The following is a 24,654-nucleotide window of genomic DNA, read 5'->3' on the forward strand; positions in this document are numbered from 1 at the left end:
TAATATATGACACGCTGCTCACCGCACTGTCCAGGTAGCCGTTCCCATCGGTGTCGTACAGCCGAAACATAACTGAAATGTAAAAAAAAAAAGGAAAACATATCAGAAATTCTTCCTGCACAAGTTCCTGACACACATTCTTTTAGTGTATCAGTATCAGGAGACGCAGCGCTGACTTTGCTCAAGCGGCAGCCTAACCCTAAGGGAGGTGAGTATACACTTTAAGCTTTCCAGATGGGGTCGTCCAATAGTGGACAAACTATATAATGAAGAACATGAATTGTAATGCAGCTCCTCAGGGGCGGATACAAAAACTGGGAAATAGAACAATATGCCGTCTCTTATTTAAATTTTAATGAGGTCTTTGTTTACAGCCTTGTTTCCCATCTGCAACGTGAGACTACTGCAATGGGTCACTGGGCTTAGCAGTCTTGCCGAGGTTGCCTTCATTAGACCACTGAGGACAGTAATTGGCTACAGCAGTCACATGTTGGAAACAGGGAACAGGGATCAGCGGGGAGCAGCCGAGAGGCAGGGATGGAGCAACAGGGTCTCCATCAAGAAAGTAATGATTATTTCATTATTGTAAAGCAATCAAGGGGCCAAAATTTTGACTGAAATGGACAACAATTATATAGGCTTCGGGACCTTGAGATTCTAGACAATCACCTCATTCATGTATCCTTAGAAAATTCCTCACGTGTGTGCCAACACTTATGTCAGATCCATCCCTATATATCCTGTTTTAATATTGTTTCAAAATTGATCACATTTGTTGTCCAAAAATTCAAAAAATAGGAAAGATCCGCCCCTGAGGAGCCACCCTACCAGAAATTGAGGACTAGAACATACATTACACAATGGTTCAAGACCCTCACCTATCCTTACTTGTCTTCACCACAACTTCTCAGTCCTCCAAGCCAATTTTCGGTTCTTCCGGAGCTCTCATTAGAAGCCATTGATTAGACTCACGTGGTCTCATGGGGAAACACACCACATGGACGTCAATGACATGATTCAACTCCCTAATGTGACCATGTGAGGCTAATCACTGGCCTCTGATGGGAGCACAAGAAGAACTAAAGACCTGCATGGAGGACTAAGGAGCTGCGGTGAAGGTGGTTGAAGGACAGGTGAGGGGCTACAACCAGTGAATACAATGTAATTTATTATGTCAACCTCTTCCTTCTGTTTATTAAGTTTTCGATTTGCAGAGACTTGATATAATATGATAATTGACATTTCAAGGAAATCGGGTACTTCTAAATTCTGACCCATTTTATCCAGATCGAATCAATTCTACCGGCCAAATCTAGAGAATCTGTCCAACACACGTTGGGCCTGTTATACCCTACAACACTCTAATTTTGCCACTTTTCTTCACAAAGGCTCAGGAAGATAAAGCTTACACTCATTGTGGCCTTTTTACATCAAACACCCTGCTATAGAAAATAATAGAGCAGAGCCGGATCATTTCCAAAATCTCAAGCTTATGACTTAAAAATGTCAAAAACATTAAAAATGATTCATTTCTATGAATTAACAGCCGGCCAACATTTCAAGTTCAGACCACGGTGTGTGACGCATTGGCTTTTCCCGCAATGATTTTGTGAAATGGACAGTGGAAGAAGTGACTCACAGCATTTTAGACTAAATAACGTCAGTAAATTTACGGAAACTATTTATCATACGCCGCTGTGTACTGAATACGGATGACGGGAATGAAGTCTAGAGTTGAAAATTTGGCCTGTTATTGTTGAGGTCGTCCAGCAGAGGACGCTGTTTAACAGAGAATGATCGGAACCTGTAAGTAATCTTCAAGATGGTAAATAAATCCTTACAAGACGCTGCAGGGAAAAAGACTGAGATGACGACGACACCATGACTGCGATCACGTGATTTTCCCACCTACATGCTGATGACACAAACTTTCCGTTTGTGCCACAAATACTTTTATAGAATCCAAAAAACTAATAATAACAACTATAAACTTGCCATATTCTACACATGCTCTGAGCGGTCAAGGCATGGACTCTACAAGATCTCTGAAGGCGTCTTCTGGTGTCCAGTGGAAGATCCTTATAAGTGGTTTCTCTAATCGCTCACTTGTGCATCAGAAGGTCAGCGGAGCGGTCAGTGTGGAGCTTTTACGAAGGCGATGTTGTCCACTAACAGACAATCCCTTTAAATCTAAAATGAAAGCTGAGCTCTTATGGAAACTAAACCAGTTCTGATAACTATGGCCCAATAAGCATCATCCTGTACAAGCCACAGTAGGGAAATAGGGGTCTGTTAGGTTAGTCATGGTCCCATACTGCATACATCACTGTATACTATTACAACGTATTTTATGACATTATGTAATGGGATGAATCATATAATATTGCACATTATTACAAGCTTTGCCTTTCTGTACTCTCTTATATTACATTACGGTACATAATACATTATTGAATAACACTATTATACTGTATGATGTACCTCCTAATATCATGTATTATACAATACATTATGCTACATTATACTGTGTAAGGTGACTGCCCGGCACATAGTTGATGGAAGATATGTATCACGAAGGTGGTTGTCCTTTGTGTTGTAAACCTGGAGTGTTGCTTTAGTGCACATAGTACATAGAGGCTTGTTTGGTGCATCTGGCCTGGTTTTACCGGCTGCTTGATAGATGGGCGGTCTGGCTGCCCACACAAGGTAAAATGGAGTCTGTTAGTTTGACACATGGTCTGTACCTGGAGGTGAGAAGACCTCCTGTCTGATGTCTCCAGTCTGAGTAGGTATACTGGGTGCTCTCTAGTCTGTGTGTCCTAGACTATCTCTAAAATGACTGTGTTGGAACTGTTTACTTTGTTTTGCCTTCACTGAAATGCTGTTTATTTTCTTTAGCTCGTAGCATGGGTTATGAAGCCCCAATAAACCAGCCTGCATATTTAAATGGAAACGGTACCTTTGTTGCCTCACCAGGCACCCAAGTGAGTAGCATTCCCACAATTAGAGTTAGAAGTGCTGGCAGTGTTCCCAGGGAATACGTGTGACTGCTACAAAGGTGCTGCATGTCCAGGGTGAAGGAGGCCATAAGCCAGCAAGCAACGTCAGTCAGCATGGAGGACCTGGTTAAACACCTGGTGCAAGCCCAGCAACAGTAGCAGCACCAGCAACAGCTAAAACAGCAATAGCTGGCACAACAGGAAAAAAGTAAGCTGCTTTTGCAACAGATCAAGAAGTAGCGGCTCCAGAAACAGCAGCAACAACTCCAGCACCCCAAGGCCAGCTGATGATTTTTCTATCCGGAAGGAGGTAAGGAGGACCCTGCAGAAAATTAGCCCACGTGAGAACATAGAGGCCTTTTTGACCGTTTTTGAAAGGGTCGCCGAGAGGGAGAGACTCTTGCCAGAGCAATGGGTGGTAGTGCTGGCGCCATGTCTAACAAGGGAGCCTCAGAAAACCTACTGTGACTTAGCCTTACAAGTCAGCAAAGAATATGTGTAACTGAGAACTGAAATTGTGGCGCGTTCTGGGGTGACAATGATTGTCACGGCACAATGGGTCCACCGCTTCGCGTATTACCGTGACACTTCCAAATGTTTGATCTTTTGCATCTGGTCCAAAAATGGTTGCAGCCAGAGTCATCTACCCTTGCACAGATAGTAGAATAGAATGTGTGATGAAGGACCAGTTCGTGCACTCCCTTCTGAGGCCAATTCCAACTTGAGTTGCCCAGAGTGACCCCGAAACGCCAATGACCTGGTTCAACTGGTTGAAAGGTATCAGAGGCAGAGGCCGAAAAGGGGTGAGGAATCCAAGGCACAACGAGGCGGAGAGGTAATGCCGAAGGTCCCACCTGGCGATATTATATGTTGGAAATGTCATTACCCAGGCCATATAGCTGCCCGTTGTCCCCTTACCTCGGAGCAGAGGTACTGTACCCGGGGACGCCGCTGTTCATATTATGTGTATCTGGCCTGCAATGTCAATTGTTCACCCAGCGAGGAGCCACCTGTAAAGGTGACTATACTGCTAGACTCAAGGAGTTTTCTGACCCTCGAGAGGACCACACTTTCTCTCCAGCTGATCCCTAGAAAGAAAGTATGTGTCCGCTGCATCCATCGCGATGCTAAAGATTACCCAGTGACCACAGTGGACATTGAAATAGCCCAGGGTACTGACTCCCACAAGGTCAGCATGGTCCGGGACTTATTATTTGTTGGGGAAAGAGATGAGACTCGATTGCTTGAACAAGCGACGGGTCGCCACCAAAGAAGTGTCACCACACCCACAGTCAGATTGGTTTCCCTTCTGTGTCCTTGTTGGAGATGAGGAGAGAGTGTCCCCTGAGGCCGACATTTCTGAGTTAGGCGTCACCACCAGCGAAAATTTTCGATGTGTCCTACATATTGATCTAACTCTCAAGGAAGCATATGATAAGTAAGAGGCTCAAGCTAAGGTCTACAATTGGTCAGCCAGGGTGAGTCAATTCAGCCCCGGGGACAGAGTCCTCAAGCTTATTTACACAGTGGAGAGTAAGTTCTTGGCCAAATGACAGGGCTCCTATGAGGTGGTGGAGAAGCTTGGTGAAGTGAACTACAAGGTTCAACAACCAATAAGACATACACCGTATTAAGTGGAACACGTCAATTTCATCAAGTCATGGCAAGACAGGGATCCCGTGGAAACTCCATATTTGCTGGTCAAGCCAGAAGCAGATATTGAAGGAGTCACAATGGCAGAGATGCTGTCATAGGCCCAAAAACAGCAGTGGTGGGAATTGCTAGAGCAGAACTTGTGTTTAGATTTGCCAGGGTATAACAAGGTCACAGAACACAAGGTTCTAATGGAACCCCATGCGCAGGTGTACTTGAAGACCTATCAAATTCCCAAGCCCCAGCGAGAGTTGATCTCCAAAGAAGTAAGGAATATGTTGAATCTCGGAGTCACTGAGGAATCCATAAGCAGGTGGTCTAGCCCGATTTTCCTGGTTCCAAAACTCGCTGGCGAATGAAGGTTCTGTAATGACTATAAGAAGCTGAATGAAGTCTCCAAGTTCGATGAATATCCAATGTTGCATGTCAATGAGCTCATTGAGAGACTAGGACCGACAAGGTACAGTATATAACCACTTTGAGCCTTTCAAGAACTAAAAGTAGCTCTGTGTAAGCAGCTGATTCTCGTTGCTCCCAACTTTGAGAAGTAATTTCTACTCCAGACAGATGCCTCAAAAGTCAGATTAGAAGAGGTCATTTCTCAGGAGATACATGGGGAGGCGCACCGATTCTCTACTTAAGAAGGAAGCGGTCAACATGTGAGAAGAATTATTCCATGCTCAATGCTTGGCCACAAAGTGGGCAATCAATAAATTACGATACCATCGGTTAGGCTGAAAATTTAATTAGTATCAGACCATGACCCACTCAAGTGAATGAGGGAGAAAACGGGGAAAAATGCTCGAGTTACCCGCTGGTTTCTAACCCTGGAGGATTTCAGCTTCCTCGTAGAACATAGAGCTGGGAAGCTACATGTTAATGCCGATGCCCTCTCAAGAATCCTGTGTCTAGTGGTAGAAGGTGCCAAGCCCCACGACTTTAGGCAGAGGGTGGATGTATTTAAGGTGGCTGCTGGATGCATAGTCGATGGCAGGTATGTATCATGGATGTGGTTGTCCTTCGTGATGTAAACCTGGGGTAAAGCTCTAGTGCATATAGTACTAAGTAGGCTTGTTTTGTGCATCTGAGCCAGATTTTGCGGGCAGCCTGAGAGATGGGCAGGTCTGGTTGCCCACATATCAACCCTTGGGTGTGGTTCACAAGGTAAAATGGAGTCTATTTGTTTGACACATGATCTGTACCTGGAGGTGAGAAGACCTGTGATGTCTCCAGACTTGTCGGTATACTAGGTGCTCTCTGGCCTGTGTGTCCTGGATTATTTCTAAATTGAATGTGTTGGAACTGTTTACTTTGTTTTGCCTGCACTGAAAGGCCATTTATTTTCCTTTGCTTGTGTCATGGTTTATGAAGCATCAATAAACCAGCCTGGACATTTAAATGGAAACAGTTCCTGTGTTGCCTCACCAAGCAAGTAGCATTCCCATAATACTTATATATATATAAGTTATTTTATCATGTTGTATCATGCAATATATTATTGAACTTTACTATATTACACTATCGTATTATTTATTATTATTTATTTAGCGCCATTAAGATGGAATCTGTCAGCAGGTTTTTGCTATGCAATCTGGAGGCAGCATGAGGCAAGGATTGAGACCCTGATTCCAGCAATGTATTAGTTATGATACAATCACTGATTACTCTGCTGAGCTCTATATAACCTCGCCCACACTACTGATTGGCAGCTCTCAGTGTACACTGTATATTGACTGAAAGCTGCTAATCAGTGGTGGAGGAGTGGTTGGACTAGGAAGCACGAGACACCTAGTCCTGCAGTGATAATCTCCTGCTGATAAAAATAAGTGATTGTATTGAAACAGCGAAACACAGCCGAGTAAGTGACACATCGTAGGAATCAAGGTCTCTGCCCCTTTCCCTACATGATACTGCTCTCAAATTTCCTTTAATTCCAAAGCACTTTACAAACATCGTCCCTGTTAGAATTCACAATCTACACTCCCTATCAATATGTCTTTGGAATGAGGGAAGAAATTGGAGAACCTGAAAGAAACCCACGCAAACACAGGGAGAACCTACAAACTCCTTGCAGGTGTTGTCCTTGGTGGGATTTGAATCCAGGACTTCAGCGCTGCAAAATAATGCTACAGTATATCACATACTGGTTATATGGTGCAGTGCCAAAGGGCGGTAATACTCACATTCCAGCTTATCCTCAGGTCTTCCTCTTTCCAGCAGTGATAAATAACACACAATATCTTTCAGCTGGATGACGTCAGGAGGTCGCAAGGACACCGGGGATGAAGAGCGTGATGAACTGTTGCTTCTATAATTCATGCGAAGACCTACAAGGTGAAGAACAATGTCATTAGGATACACAGTATCGATATTGTAAGAGACATTCAGTGCATAAAAAAAACAACCGCAGGAACGACTTGTGGGAATTTCTGTAACACAGTGTCTCCATTTGTCAATGATGGATCCCAATAAAGTAATCACTTCATGACCAATTTTGGTTAATTTTGGTTAAAGGACAGTGTGAATTCATTTTAGCAATGGGAGATGAAAGCAGGATAAACATTAAGATGTCTTCAGATATTCCGCGGAGACAATTTTACTTGATTATACAACTTTTGGGGAATCGGGGATGCAAAAATCTTCCGGCTGAAGGATTATGAGGTTAGAAAAATGACCACAGCCCCCTTCTTTCCATCAGTCAGAAGAGTACCAGGTTGTGGACCCCACTGATCTCTCCTCATGGACGCTAGATCCTCACCATATCGTGATGTGATGTCTGAAGATTTCTGAAGGTCAACCCTAGTGATGAGCCTCAAATTTTACAAAACATCATGAGTTTTAATTTTTCGACACACTTTATTCAAATTTAGCCAAATGGTGGCTCCCTAGATACGACGTCCTCTTCACCTATCTTCACTCTGCTCCAGGGCTCAGAAGGACCCTGACGTCACAAAACATGACATGACATCACAGCATGCATATCCCAAGGCACTAACTCTTGGGGCAACATGTAACAATGTCATAACCACAACAAAACGAGCCACTGAACTCAACAATTGGCTGTAGCGCTGTATACGTGTCGTTACCTCTGCAGCCAAACAGCAAAGACCAGGGACCAAGGGAGACCAAGGGAGGATAAGTAAAGGACAGGTTTGTTTACAACTCAATGATCCTATGGGGAAAGGTTTTCCAAAAGGGGATAACATTATTAAGTGGGAAAACCTTTTGTGACTAAGTTAAAAAAGTGTTGAATCGTGAGTCATGAAAACCTTTGCAACAACTGTATGAAGCTCTCTCTCTAGTGCCAGCTATAGGTAGCTATCCTGCAAATCTATGTCTTGAAACATGACTATTTGAGAGCAGCGTCAAAGGCAACTCATTGCCTCTCCTTGCGGAGCTTCAACTGATGTATTGAAGGTTAACCTTACAAAATGCAAAATGTATGTCCTCCAAAAGTAAATGTGTGACCCTTAAACAACCTTGAAACAGTGTTAGGGTGCCACCTGAAGTCAAGACATGGAGGAGCAACAAAATTCTTACTCTACAACATCCTCTGGTCCATGCTGAGGGACCAGAAACCTCCTTCTCTCGACAACTCTTCAGACGAATAGGGCCAGGTCATCTTTATCGTTGACATTGCGAGGGACCTAATTATTATTTTAGCTAACGGCCTTCAACTTGATCTCGATTCTCGAGCCATGACAAATTCATGGATTAATTTCTGTAGGTAGATCAATCTTGTGCAAGCCTAGATAGGTCCACCAGGGTCTTCTCCACCGTCATTTTGATAGTTATCAAGCCATCGGGTTACTGGTCTTCCGTGTTGACTTGTTCCTTCAATTCTTAGTCTACAGTGATTGCTCTCTTTATATAATGTGTCCACAGTAGGCAAGTCATAGGTTTGTGATCCTTGCTTCCAGTGACACATCTGGCATGATTTGTTCCAAAATTGATTTGTTTGTTCTACTCGCCATCCATGGTATTGATAACATAATTCTCCAACACCACATTTTGAAGGCGTTGATTCTTCTTCTGTCTTGTTTCTTTATCGTCCAGGTTTCGCATTCGCATGTTTCCACAAAAAAGACCAAACTATGTACGAGCTGTGTCTTCATCGCCAGTGAAGTGTTTCTTGATTTGAAGACCTTGTCCAGTGACTTCATTAATTGAGGGACCTATTAATCAAAAAAAAATGAGATGCCTGCAGGGAGGAGGACTCTGACTGGTGGCCACAGTTTCCAGTGAGCCCGCTACACCAGGGTCATAAGAATCATTTTTGCTCATTTCTAAAATCTATATTTTTTCAACACTTATTGGATCTTTAGAACTCAGCAAAAGGGCAACCAACTGGAAGCACATAATAAAAAAAAAAATTGGATTCTGGTAGTGCCAAATTCTGTGTACGATTTTAGGCAAACTTGATTCTTCTCGATTCGCTCATCTCTAGTGCCGGATCCTCTAGGGTTAGACTGAAGCCGCTCCGGGTAAAATGCCTCCATGTTGCCAATCGAAGCTTCCTGTGTTGACAGGGCTCTTATAGATGGCAATGAGGCTGTAATGTGCAGATTATGATTATTATACATAAGTAGTGTTATTAGGCAATGTGGAAGGATCTACAACAACCCCCGAGGAGACAAGATATATTGAAAGACATTGATGTGGAGATTATAAATTATATTATATTAGACCAATAAACTCTCAGAAGAATTATCATAAAATAATCTTGTCGACAGTAACGTTCCATCTACGGTACTCTCCTCGCAGAATGCGTTGCTCCTGATGTGATGTGACAAGCCGTAGACAGCAAGCGATCTCATTGTTTAGCACCTGACAGTGTTAAGCAGACTATTGTCTCTTTCTTCACGATTCACTAACATGGAAGAGTAATAATTACACATTTACACTGCGTGGATAGAGACAACCTGTCTATCAGGGAGAGTCATAACTGTGGGGGACATGGTTTACAGAAAGGATAATTGCCGCAAGAATAAGAACATGACATCAGTGAATATTGTCATTGGAGTTAAACAAAACAAGTATGGAATCCGATAATCGCTTCTTCCTTTCTCATACAGCACACAGCTAATGTCGCAATGTGTAATGACCCAACAGGGGGTCGGTCAGCGGATGGCACAACACTCACTCAACGGGATGGAGATGGGGATAGGAAGGCTCGATAGGGAAATGAGGGAGTGACACCTTCTGAGCTCCAACCTGAGCCTGTCACTGCTCTCCCCTAACGCCCTAAGCGGGTCCTTCCCCCCGCCGCTGTCACAAACCTCGTCCCTCGCTGTTACCTCAAACTGCCCTGGCTAGCGCACTGGCCGGCAAGGGTGCTAGCCTCACCACTACAGATGGTACAACACAGGGGACAGTGACAAACACGAGAAAAACAAGGTAAAAACACCACACTTAGCTTCCAGACTCCACACCACAGAGAACACAGAAACAGGACTCCAAACTTTAGAAGTAGTTGACACCAGAGAGCTGCCACTGCAAGGCTGGTGTCCATAGAATAACTCTGTCACCACCAGTCAGCTGATGTGTAACGCCGGTGTGTTTGTACTTTGCTTCCCCGGCGTTACTCTGCATGTCTGCATTAACCCTTTTTACTGTAACGCCGGTGTGTTTGTACTTTGCATCCCCAGTGTTACTCTGCATGTCTGCATTAACCCTTTTTACTGTAACGCCGGTGTGTTTGTACTTTGCATCCCCAGTGTTACTCTGCATGTCTGCATTAACCCTTTTTACTGTAACGCCGGTGTGTTTGTACTTTGCTTCCCCAGTGTTACTCTGCATGTCTGCATTAACCCTTTGCTCCTCTCCTCCTAACTAGCAGGGATACTGTTGCCTGTTACCGTTATGGATGCTACTCAGGTCCCTGCCCCCCTGCGTAGCCGTACATGCGTGCGTGGCTCCGCTGCTTTGCAAGACCACCTGCTGGTGCGGTCCCTGGCTGCTGCTGTGGAAAGCTATCCGTGGGTTAATAGGTCCTCTACATTGTGTATGGCTTACCACGTTTGTTCAGGCTTGCAGCTCTCGCCAGGTGTCCTCTGCAATGTTGATTTGTTTGGCCTTGCTTAGGGTGCGCACGGCAACACCTCCCCTGCTTTTATGAGGAATGGGTGTGCTACAATTGCTGCTCCAGCCTATCACGAGTTAACAAGCTGCGTTGGTAGCAGGAGAGACAAACAATAATGCACCTAGACAGATTACTAGGATGGGCTGAAACTAGGAACCTAAGTTCAGGCAAGGTGTGTAGGGTGGAACTGCCTAATACATCCTCTGCTGGCAGGTGATAGTCCAGGATAGAAACTCTGCAGGTCACAGCAGGGTTAAATTCCTGCAGAGTCTGGCTGCGCCTCCCTTTTGCCTGTAGAAGAGTCTCCAGTCACATGAGGATGCAGCATGTCTTGCACGTAGGTGGTGCGGGGGGTTCATGGACCAACGGTACCATTGGGCCAGGCCTGTCTAGGAAGGGGCATAGCTAAATGGTTACCTGGTGCTCACTTGCACTCCTGATGGTGGAGACAGGCTGGGCTGCAGGTAGCCACCAGGTACCACTCCTAGGCAGTCCCCAGTACTGCAACTGCTGGGGACACTGGCCCCAAGGGTCAGATTCACTGACACGGACTCGGGCTATGTTCAGACTGAGCTGATTCATAGGCTGGTTTTAGCAGTCAAGATACATGAAATATTCAGAGGCACATGTACAGACACAAGGGTCTCAGATACTGGTACTGACACCAGCCGCACACAAACTGGGAGACGAGGTTCAGTCTCTGGCCACACTAAGACTAGGGGTTTGGGTTAAGGACTGGCCATGCAAGGACCAGGGGTGTGGGTTCAGGACAGGCCATGCAAGGACCAGGGGTTTGGGAAGGTGAACTCTTTTACTACATGCCTCCCAGTTATGTGCACACGCTGCCCCTTTAAGAGTAGGTGAGCGCACGTGCCGCCGGAAGTCATTGCAGTGTGCACTCACAAAAGAGGAAGAGAAGGTACCATGGCAAAGGTTGCTACAGTACCCCCCCTTTACGCTCCCTCTTCTTCAAATCCACGAGGACTCTGCAGAAAATATGGAGCCAGATTCTTCTTCCTACACTCCCATGACCATGATCTCTCATCAGAACCATGTTCTCTCCAAGCCACAGGAAGAAACGTTACATATCCCATCTTCTTCTTGGCCATGATGCTTCTCACAGGCTGGACATCCTCAGAGCAAAACGGAGATAGTTTGCAAACAGGAATCTTAATTTGGTGAGTCTCTCTTAGTTCGGCAAGAGTAGCTATACCCTTGGAAGAAACGGAGATGGACTAGAATTCTTCCTCCTGGTTGGTAGACAGGGACTCGGAAGATGCCTCCGCATTGACGTTGTCATTCTGCGACCACCTGGAACTAGAAGATACCTTGTTTGGGTCGATCTTCCAATTAATCTCACCCAGGACAAATCAATGACGTTAGTGGTTTTCAGGAAACAGATAATAGAGACAATTGCCTGGCGGAAAAGATGGCAACACTGGTGGCCCAGCAGAAAGTACAGGAACCAGACACCCCTCATGATTCATCTGTCACCATCAAAGCACCTCACTGGACCTCCATTCTAGCACAGAGTCATGAGTTCTCAGCCATGGAAGACCGTAAAGAAGAGGGCAAAAATGTCAGCCAGCACATAGAAAGCAATTTTCTCCAAATGGAGCACTAATCTGGAGCTCTACCGACTCTGTGATGACCGGTGCTTCCCTTCAACGGATTACATTCTCAGCGGATTCTGAATGCATCAAACGGGAATTTGATACCGCTCCATCACAGCCTGCTGTAAGAAATTTCTTTTCGAACCAGAGTCAAGATAGGCTGTTTCATTGAGCCGGATACCTCCTCAGGACATGGATATGTTCAAAGTCAGTGGTGAAGAATCTCCTATCTGACCAATCGAAGCTTCACCCAGAGGCCCTAGGTTGAGGAGATTTTTAGACCTCTAAGGACAGCCACGAATAAAGTGTGTGTAAGAAGCCAAAACATACTCATGCGACCCGACCACTATCTTGCTAGTCTACCACAATCGACCTGCATTGGTTCCGCGAGGATGGCTGTTTCTGGAAGCTGAGGATCAAGTGGTCTTTGGAAAGATGGAGCCAGACGCGACTGTTTCCTTTCACGCATCACCTCTTTGGTCCGCTCTTGAAACCTGAGGTCGATTCAGCTTGTCAGGGAGATTAATTTGGCTACAGTGGCCGGGATGTCTCATCCAGCCAACTCATTCTTGATCCTACCGGATAATCTATCACAGAAGGATGCTACCAATGCTTGGTTACTCCATCCAAATTCAGAAGACAAAGTGCAGTACTAGATGGCATAGTGGCTGATGGACAATTCTCCCTGACACTATATAAGAAGGGAAGATGCAGTGAAGGAGGAACAACCAAGTTCACCAAAGACCTTCCAGAAGGCCTGTAGGTCTGTGGTCACAGGATCCCCTTTCCTTCACTAGAGGTTAATCCATGCTAGGGCTTCTCCTGCAAGTTGGGACATCAGGAATTCCACTTTAACCCTATCTGACGGGAACTGATGGGCCAAAAGTTCATAGTGCAAGGTGCACTGCTTCAGGAATCCACGACACTGCTTCGGGTCTCCGTTGAAGCGTGGAGGAGTCGATAAATGAAGATTAACTCTGGAAGTGTAGGTTGCAGGCAGAGTAGACTCGGCCATAGCTGCAACAACTTGAGCTGGAGCGCAAGAAGAGCCCATGGTCAGAGCATCTCGTTGCGTATTCACACTTTACAGATACGACATCATTTATTCTTGTTGGTCTCACTGATGGGCTAGCTCTTGGTATAGCAACGATGCTGCAGGAGTCTTGGATTCAGCAGGATCCATGGTCTGAGCAAACTGTCACGCCCGCAGGTGGTGCACATAGTTCGTGGACCCAGTGTGCCACAAAGCTGGGCCTTCCTAGGAAGGGACATAGCTAAGCCACCAGGTACCACTCCTAGGCAGTCCCCGATACTGCAGCTGCTGAGGTTCGCTAACACGGACTCAAGCTACGTTCAGACTGAGCTGATTCAGCTACTGGTTTAAGAAGTCTCGATACACAGAATATCCTGAGACACATGTACAGACACACGGGTCTCAGATATTGCTACTTGCTTCAACCGCACACAGACCGAGGGATGAGGTTCAGGAATGGCCACACTAGGACCAGGGGTTCGAGTTCAGGACTGGCCATGCAAGGACCAAGGGTTCGGGTTCAGGGAACTGGATAAGGAACAACTGAGGCTGGTTTCACACTAGCGTTTTTTAGCGCAGCGCATCGTGCGCGTACATGCGCATGCATCCTGATCCCCTATCTTTAACATGGGGGTGCATGGTCTAGCGTTTGCACGCGTTCGTATGCGTTTTCGTGCGCATGCAGTTTTTTGTGGTGCGCACCCAGGCATGCCGGACGCAACCTAACCTATTGCATTTTTGGTTCGTCCGACCTGTTTCAAAAAAACGCATGCGCACGCGTGCGCACGTCAGCGTTTAAAACCACATGCGTTTTAAGAGTCAATATGGCTGCAAACTGGTTGTCACGACTCCTGCTCCTGCTCTTGCTCATCTCTCTGCGCGCTCTGCCCGGCGCACTCTTGCTTCTCGGCGCGTCCCTGCGCCCGGCCTCCGGCTCCCTCGGCGTCAGGTACGAGCACACAGCGCACGGCCTCCTGGGTAATGTGACGCGATAAGTCACGCCCCAACATGGCGGCGCCCACCGCTACATATGCTCGGTGCCTGCTTAGGTAAGACGCCTGGTTATCTTTTGCAGTGACGCTGTCTGGTGTTCACTGCGTTCTCAGGCCCCCTCCTGTCCACTGTCCGTGCTGAGTTTAGTTCCTCAGGTTCTCTCTTGTCCTCTGCTTGCTTTATCTCTGGCCAGCCTCTCCTGTACTCTTCCCTCCCAGTCTTCCAAGTGCTTTCCCTCCTCGGTCCTGCCTCCTGCTCACCCCCTATCCGTCTCTGTTATCTGCCTTCCTACGCCTTGTACACCATTGTGCCTCTTTGCCTTCACAGCCTCAAGTTCTGTACACCCCCGGCTCTCCAGTCCAGTGTCCTGCTTGGTCTCTGCATTGCTGCTCCTCAGCTCATCGTACTCTTCTGTGCCTTCTTACCCTCTATTGCCTCAGTCGTCCCTTTGGTTCCGGCTGTTGCGGCTCTATCCCCTGGAGGCCTGTCCCTAACACTCCCTGTATAGGGGGTGGTCCTCACCTGGGCACTCGCCCCCGGGGGCTCTGGAGCCGTGACCCAGAGGGTCCACTTTCAGGTACATCTCTATAACACTGGTTAAAATGCATGCGCATAAAATAAGCAAACGCATGCAAAATGCTTGATGCGTTTTTTGTATGCGTTTGGACTGCGCACACAGAGCAGCGCAAAAAAAAACGCTAGTGTGAAAGTAGCCTAACAGACTAAGGACGGGAGACCTGGCAACAAACAGTTGCACACACCAACATCAATAAAAAACTATCTCAGGCACCTCCCAATTGGGGAGCGCACATGCAATAAGTGTGCCGACGAAAGTCAGTGCGGCGTGCACTGGAGAAGGAGAGAGAGAGACACAGGGATGCTGCCACAGCTGGAGCAGTGAGTGTGTCAGCATCCCCAAATGGAGCGAAAAGAGGGATATTGCAGTGGCACCATCAAAGATTGCTGCACAGCAGTCATGGGAGTGCCTCAAGAAGCAGTGCAGCACAATGGCCTAAGACTAGGAGGAGCAGAGCGGTAAACACAGTGAGTAGGATGACACTCATCCAGGGTGCGAATTACCGACGTAACACTGGTTTGGGTTGTACAGGAACTACAAACACTTAATTGGTGGAGCTGATGACTGATAGACCCTCACCAACCCAATATTATTCCTAAGTATAAGTCGTCAATGTTTTAAGTTCTAGACAATTTATTAAAAGAGGACTTGTCACCACTTCAAAAGTGGCCAGTTAATTCTTTTATTTTATTCCTTGTGCTCCCCTAAGTATTCTGTATTTTTGTTATTTGTTTTTTTAAACTAACATACAGTTGTGGCCAAAAGTATTGACACCCCTGCAATTCTGTCAGAAAACACTCAGTTTCTTCCTGAAAATGATTGCAACCACAAATTCTTTGGTATTATTATCTTCATTTAATTTGTCTTAAATGAAAAAACACAAAAAGAATTGTCCTAAAGCCAAATTGGATATAATTCCACACCAAACATAAAAAAGAGGTTGGACAAAAGTATTGGCACTGTTCAAAAAATCATGTGATGCTTCTCTAATTTGTGTAATTAGCAGCACCTGTAACTTACCTGTGGCACATAACAGGTGTTGGCAATAACTAAATCACACTTGCAGCCAGGTGACATGGATTAAAGTTGACTCAACCTCTGTCCTGTGTCCTTGTGTGTATCACATTAAGCATGGAGAAAATAAAGAAGACCAAAGAATTGCCTGAGGACTTGAGAAACCAAATTGTGAGGAAGCATGAGCAATCTCAAGGCTACAAGTCCATCTCCAAAGACCTGAATGTTCCTGTGTCTACCGTGCGCAGTGTCATCAAGAAGTGTAAAGCCCATGGCACTGTGGCTAACCTCCCTAGATGTGGACGGAAAAGAAAAATTGACAAGAGATTTCAATGCAAGATTGTGCGGATGTTGGATAAAGAACCTCGACTAACATCCAAACAAGTTCAAGCTGCCCTGCAGTCCGAGGGTACAACAGTGTCAACCCATACTATCCGTCGGTGTCTGAATGAAAAGGGACTGTATGGTAGGAGACCCAGGAAGACCCCACTTCTTACCCCGAGACATAAAAAAGCCAGGCTGGAGTTTGCCAAAACTTACCTGAAAAAGCCTAAAACGTTTTGGAAGAATGTTCTCTGGTCAGATGAGACAAAAGTAGAGATTTTTGGGCAAAGGCATCAACATAGAGTTTACAGGAGAAAAAAGAGGCATTCAAAGAAAAAAACACGGTCCCTACAGTCAAACATGGCGGAGGTTCCCTGATGTTTTGGGGTTGCTTTGCTGCCTCTGGCACTGGACTGCTTGACCGTGTGCATGGCATTATGAAGTCTGAAGACTACCAACAAATTTTGCAGCATAATGTAGGGCCCAGTGTGAGAATGCTGGGTCTCCCTCAGAGGTCATGGGTCTTCCAGCAGGACAATGACCCAAAACACACTTCAAAAAGCACTAGAAAATGGTTTGAGAGAAAGCACTGGAGACTTCTAAGGTGGCCAGCAATGAATCCAGACCTGAATCCCATAGAACACCTGTGGAGAGATCTAAAAATGGCAGTTTGGAGAAGGTACCCTTCTAATATCAGGGACCTGGAGCAGTTTGCCAAAGAAGAAAGGTCTAAAATTCCAGCAGAGCATTGTAAGAAACTCATTGATGGTTACCGGAAGCGGTTAGTCGCAGTTATTTTGGCTAAAGGTTGTGCAACCAAGTATTAGGCTGAGGGTGCCAATACTTTTGTCTGGCCCATTTTTGGAGTTTTGTGTGAAATGATCAATGTTTTGCTTTTTGCTTCATTCTCTTTTGTGTTTTTTCATTTAAGACAAATTAAATGAAGATAATACCAAAGAATTTGGGATTGCAATCATTTTCAGGAAGAAACTGAGTATTATCTGACAGAATTGCAGGGGTGTCAATACTTTTGGCCACAACTGTATGGGTGCAGAGATATGGGCCTTTTTATTTACTACAAATTGTTATGGTTTTTATTATGGGGGTGATGCTCAAAGGCAAATAATGTAAAGCAATCAAAAGACACGACCCAGAGGATCGATCCTGTAAGCTACGCCCCTCAGTAAAAACCACAAAATCAACATTAAACTAAAACACCATATCTGTGTAACAATATAGCAGATATACAGTATATGAAAAAAATGTCATACTCCTGTCATGATCCATGCTGGATCATGTCAGGTAAAAGCACTGGTAACCCTTTTTTTTACAACTAACCACCACCGGGGGCAAAGTAGAACTAAAAACACCAGTGTAATGACCATACTGGCCATCGGGGGCAAAACTATCTCTAAGCACAAAGCTTAGGGAGAGAAAAAAAAAAAGGTTACCAGTGCTTTTACCTGACCTGATCCAGCATGGATAATGACAGTACCATCCCCTTAATGAGGGGCCTCTGGACCCTCAAAACTGCTCCTCATCAGGAACTACCTACAGAGGGGACGCCCAGATCCAGAGTTCACCCCAGCAACCACCTGCACTTCAGGTTTATGATAAATGCACCGCTGGTATTGGCAATATATGTTCTGGAGGCACCACACATCTCCAAAGCGCCAACCTGGGGAACGAGTTATATATGTGTATGTTTGGTATGAGCTGGTAAGATTCCACAACACACTTCCACTGGATGTTTTTTGGTGGTACCCATACACACTCGTTCACACACAGGTCCGGACCTGAACGTTTATTGCCACACATTTGTTTGTCAATATTCAGTGAACTCTCTCTGGGATTGACAACAGAGGTGTCCCCCTGTGTCACCACACTCACACTCCCGCACTCCACCAAGGGGTGCACCACCCCAACCCTTTCGACCACGAGGTCTGCGCCTCCCAGGGTTGGCTAGTGGCGAGGGTAGAGACTTGCCCCTACTCCCCCGCAGCGCAACTGCTGCTCACACCGGAGAGGGAGGGGCATATGGAGGGAAAATACACTCCCTGGTCGCCTTCCTCCACACGACCAGGAGGGGGCGGCTTCTTCGGTGGTATGAAAGATTTGACGTGAGCCCCGCGGACCATATCACCAGTCTGCTCGCTACAGGGATGCACCCCTTCACCTCAGGGAACCCCAGACAGCACCATGGGGAGACCAACTCCACCCACCTGCCTGGGCACGTCTGCCTGTATGAACAAGGCCCGCTCCCCAGCAAGGACTCTAGGGGGCTTCTTTGCCAGAGCCGCAATTTGATTTTCTGGTAGAGCCAGAGGCAAAGCCCCAGACCCAGATTACTGCTGCTGGAACTGCTTCAACACACCATGCAGCTCCTCACTCACCCTAGTGAGGCCCAGCAGCAATTGCTCACATGTGTGAACATGGCCAAAGGCTCACCAGAGAAAATGTAGGGTTGGTGATATTATTGTTGGTCTTTTCCAACCATCCTGGGTGAAAGAAGGAGCTTAGGAAAGTCCAGGACAGCTCAGTCAGAGTCCTGGAGTGGCAGCTATGGTGTCAGCGAGGAGTTCGTGTAAAGCATGGTGGAGTCGCAGCTATGGTGTCAGTGAAGAATTCTTGCAAAGCTTGGTGGAGTGGCAGCTATGGTGTAGAGCTGCACTCAGTTGCTGGACTCTGTTGCTGGAAGCTGCACTCAGGTGCTGGACACTGTTGCTGGACAGCTGCACTCAGGTGCTGGACTCTTTTGCTCCAAGGCGGCACTCGGGTGCTGGACACTGTTGCTGGACAGCTGCACTCAGGTGCTGGACTCTGTTGCTCCAAGGCGGCACTCGGGTGCTGGACGCTGTTGCTGTAAAGCTGCACCCAGGTGTTGGATACGGTGGGAGGAAGATGCACTCAGGTGTTGGACTCTGTTGCCAGGAGCAAGTGCATCAGAGCAAAGCTAAGTGTTTCCCTGTTTGTGACTTTTCCTCATGTTGGTGTTAGTACGGCGGTGGGGCCAGTGCCTGCACCACTCAGCTCCCTAGTAAGGAATAGGTGTAGGGTGTGCTAGGGTGACAGGTATCCTGGTCGGCGACAGGTGAGGAGCCTGTATAGGGAACGTTAGGAGTGTTAGGGACACTGACTCAGAGGAGTGCAGGAGGTCTCCACGTCCCCCGTTCCCTATCGCAGGGCCCACCGTTGTATCTGTTTCCCTTTCCCCTTTGTCTTGTCGTATTAGTTACCGGCCTGCGGGCCGTGTCACACAGGACATTTACACGTGCTGCGTCCTGTTGTTTCAGTTCCCGGCCTGCGGGCCGTGTCACACAGGACGGGGCACGTGACAACTCCAGGGGACAGCAGAAGTAAAATAAAAGTAATAACTGGTCACTTTTGACCTGAATACAGGTTTTCTTTAAAAAAAATGATTCTGCTAGGTATTTTATTAGACGTTTCATCATGTGTAAGGAAGGAGGACATATAAAAGGAGGTCAAACAATGAGAAATAAGCAAAAATCCTAATACAAACTGTATAATAAAAATAAATGGTGTCACCCAGATTAATACATTTGTGAGACATGCCATTTTATGAACAAAATAAAGTGAAAAATAGCAAAAATGGCCAGTGAGTTTGCAAATGTTACTGGACATTTCACTTCCACCATGTTAATGATTATAATGAAAACTAGCTGAAGAGCCCAGCGTTGTCCGGACATAGTAATTAACTGTGGTGCATTTGTTATAACAAATTATAATGATTATATAGTGTATATCTGTGAGTCATTTCCTCCTCTATATAGTATATAATTGTATGTTATCTCCCCTGTATACAGTATATACCTGTATGTCATCACCCCCTGTATATAGTATATACCTGTATGTACTCCCCCTGTATATAGTATATACCTGTATACCTGTTTGTCATCTCCCCCTGTATATAGTATATACCTGTATACCTGTATGTAGTCCCCCTGTATATAGTATATACCTGTATGTTATCTCTCCCTGTATATAGTGTATATCTGTGAGTCATCTCCTCCTGCATATAGTATATACCTGTATGTCATCTCCTACTGTATATAGTATATACCTGTATGTCATCTCCTACTGTATATAGTATATACCTGTATGCCATCTCCCTGTATATTGTATATACCTGCATGTACTCCCCCTGTAAATAGTATATACCTGTATGTCATCTCCCCCTGTATATGTCATCATCTTCACCATGGCAACCTTTATGACATTATCGTCACTATGGCAATGTATTATGATATCATAGGCACCATGGCAACCATTATGACATCATCAACAACATGGCAACCTATTATGACATTATTGCAGCCATGGCAACCATTCTGACATCATCGTCAATATTGCAACCATTATGACATAACCGTCACATTGCAACCTATTATGACATTATTGTCGCCATGGCAACCATTATGACATCAGTCATTATGACATAACCATCACCATTGCAACCTATTATGATATCATCGTCGCTATGGCAACGTATTATGACATCATAGTCACCATGGCAACCATTATGACATCATCATCATCATCATCAATATGACAACCTATTATGACATTTTTGCAGCCATGGCAACCCTTTATGACATCATCTTCGCCATGGCAACCATTCTGACATCATTGTCAAATCATCATCGCCATGGCAACCAATAAGACATCATAGTCACCATGGCAGCGTGGCTTGATACACACACGCACATACACACATTTTTATACTAAGAAAAAAAGTTAGTGATTATTTTTTTAAGGAAAAAAATCCCTAAAAAATAGCTAAAAATACAAAATATTTTAGCATTCTTTGCACAATGATAGCTATATAAAGTATATTAGTTTTAACATTTTCTTTTACCTGCAATACCATGCCCCACCAGATGGTGTGCTGTAATGCAAAAAGGTGAAGGAGGAGCAATGACGATCACCATGAAATGTAGTCACAACTCCATTTAGTGTTAAAACATTTCCAATATATTCTTATATTCTTATGCTGACATAAGGTAAAGCAAGATCATATTCACAACCTACCACCAGAAAGGAGCGCTGTTTTACTTTGCATTGAGGGACTTGGGTTATGGAATCTGTTGCTAAAGGACATGAAAAGATGTTTGCAGAATTCATCAGGCAGGTCAACCTCCAAAAACGTCTTCATAAATAGCTGGAAACCTTCAAAGTCAATTGCCTGGTGGTAAAAAAAAAACGTAGACAGGAAGAATTAAAAGACAATTTACTGGTCATCAATCACTGACAGTGTCCTTGTCGCCCTTGCTAAATTATACCTCTTCTTCAAAGTCCAATGTGGGATAAGGGAAGAGAACTGATCAGTGCCCTAAAGACAGTATTAGCTGGGAAAAAAGGAAAGCTTAGCCAATATTACCACTACTATAATTCTACCCTCTATGTACTGTACAAGAAAATGACAACAATAATGTTTCCATCCACATGCAATGCTAAGTACATTATGTAAATACAACTTATTACTGCCACTATTAGTCTATCATAATACTGTTCTTACATATACAAAAATAAAACTACTATACTACTGCCCCATGTACAAGAATATAACTACTATAATACTGCTCCTATGTACAAGAATATAACTACTATAATACAGCTCCTATGTACAAGAATATAACTACTATAATACTGTTCCTATGTACAAGAATATAACTACTATAATACTGCTCCTATGTAGAAGAATATAACTACTATAATACTGCCCCTATGTACAAGAATATAACTACTATAATACTGCCCCTATGTACAAGAATATAACTACTATAATACTGCTCCTATATACAAGAATATAACTACTATAATACTACTCCTATGTACAAGAATATAACTACTATAATACTGTCCCCTGTGTACAAGAATATATCTACTATAATACAGCCCCTATATACAAGAATATAACTACTATAATACTGCTCCTATGTACAAAAATATAACTACTATAATACTGACCCTAAGTACAAGAATATAACTACTATAATACTGCTCCTATGTACAAGAATATAACTACTATAATACTGCCCCATCTACAAGAATATATCTACTGTAATACTGCTCCTATGTATAAGAATATAACTACTATAATACTGCCCCTATGTACAAGAATATAACTACTATAATACTGCCACTATGTACAAGAATATAACTACTCTAATACTGCCCCTACGTACAAGAATATAACTACTATAATACTGCTGCCTATGTACAAGAATATAACTAGTATAATACTGCTCCTATGCACAAGAATATAACTACTATAATACTGCCCCTATGTGCAAGAATATAACTACTATAATACTGCCGCTATGTACAAGAATATAACTACTATAATACTGCCCCATGTACAACAAGAATATAACTACTATAATACTGCCCCTATGTACAATAATATAACTACTATAATACTGCTCCTATATACAAGAATATAACTACTATAATACTGCTCCTATGTACAAGAATATAACTACTATAATACTGCTTCCTATGTACAAGAATATAACTACTATAATACTGCTCCTATGTACAAGAATATAACTACTATAATACTGCCCCTGTGTACAAGAATATAACTACTATAATACTGCTCCTTTGTACAAGAATATAACTACTATAATACTGCTCCTATGTACAAGAATATAACTACTATAATATTGCTCCTATGTACAAGAATATAACTACTATAATACTGCCCCTGTGTACAAGAATATAACTACTATAATACTGCTCCTATGTACAAGAATATAACTACTATAATACAGCTCCTATGTACAAGAATATAACTACTATAATACTGCTCCTATGTACAAGAATATAACTACTATAATACTGCCCCATGTACAAGAATATAACTACTATAATACTGCCCCTATGTACAAGAATATACCTACTATAATACTGCCACTATGTACAAGAATACAACTACTATAATACTGCTCCTATGTACAAGAATATAACTACTATAATACTGCCACTATGTACAAGAATATAACTACTATAATACTGCTCCTATGTACAAGAATATAACTACTATTACTATAATACTGCCCCTATGTACGAGAATATAACTACTATAATACTGCTCCTATGTACAAGAATATAACTACTATAATACTGTCCCTATGTACACGAATATAACTACTATAATACTGTCCCCTATGTACAAGAATATAACTACTATAATACTGCCCCCAGGTACAGGAATATAACTACTATAATACTGCCCCCTATGTACAAGAATATAACTACTATAATACTGCCACTATGTACAAGAATATAACTACTATAATACTGCCCCTATGTACAAGAATATAACTACTATAATACTGTCCCTATATACAGGTATATGACTACTATAATACTGCCCCTATGTACAAGAATATAACTACTATAATACTGCCCCTATGTACAAGAATATAACTACTATTATACTGTTCCTATGTACAAGAATATAACTACTATAATACTGCCCCTATGCACAAAAAGATAACTACTATAATACTGCTCCTATGTACAAGAATATAACTACTATAATACTGCTCCTATGTAGAAGAATATAACTACTATAATACTGCCGCTATGTACAAGAATATAACTACTATAATACTACTCCTATGTACAAGAATATAACTACTATAATACTGTCCCCTGTGTACAAGAATATATCTACTATAATACAGCCCCTATATACAAGAATATAACTACTATAATACTGCTCCTATTTACAAAAATATAACTACTATAATACTGACCCTATGTACAAGAATATAACTACTATAATACTGCTCCTATGTACATGAATATAACTACTATAATACTGCTCCTATGTACAAGAATATAACTACTATAATACTGTCCCCTATGTGCAAGAATATAACTACTATAATACTGCCCCTATATACAAGAATATAACTACTGTAATACTGCTCCTATGTACAAAAATATAACTACTATAATACTGCTCCTATGTGCAAGAATATAACTACTATAATACTGCCCCTATGTACAAGAATATAACTACTATAATACTGCTCCTATGTGCAAGAATATAACTACTATAATACTGCTCCCTATGTACAAGAATATAACTACTATAATACTGCTCCTATGTACAAGAATATAACTACTATAATACTGCTCCTATGTACAAGAATATAACTACTATAATATTGCTCCTATATACAAGAATATAACTACTATAATACTGCCCCTATGTATAAGAATATAACTACTTTAATACTGCTCCTATGTACAAGAATAAAACTACTATAATACTGCTCCTATGTACAAGAATATAAGTACTATAATACTGCCACTATGTATAAGAATATAAC

The 24,654-nt window shown here is 43.6% G+C and overlaps 1 protein-coding gene across 1 annotated transcript in view; it reads right to left on the reverse strand.

Annotated features, from left to right (window-relative positions):
* DGKB (diacylglycerol kinase beta) overlaps positions 1-24,654 on the reverse strand; it is a 738,755-nt gene that overhangs the window by 524,671 nt on the left and 189,430 nt on the right. The window contains exons 5-7 of the mRNA XM_073582131.1: positions 21,338-21,491; positions 6,836-6,979; positions 23-72 (exon numbers count right to left, since the gene is read on the reverse strand). Coding sequence (XP_073438232.1) covers positions 23-72; positions 6,836-6,979; positions 21,338-21,491 — 348 coding nt within the window. The remainder of the gene's footprint in view (positions 1-22; positions 73-6,835; positions 6,980-21,337; positions 21,492-24,654) is intronic.

This window comes from Dendrobates tinctorius, unplaced genomic scaffold, assembly GCF_039654945.1.
Source record: "Dendrobates tinctorius isolate UK_male_01 unplaced genomic scaffold, ASM3965494v1 ptg000070l, whole genome shotgun sequence".
NCBI lineage: Eukaryota > Metazoa > Chordata > Amphibia > Anura > Dendrobatidae > Dendrobates > Dendrobates tinctorius.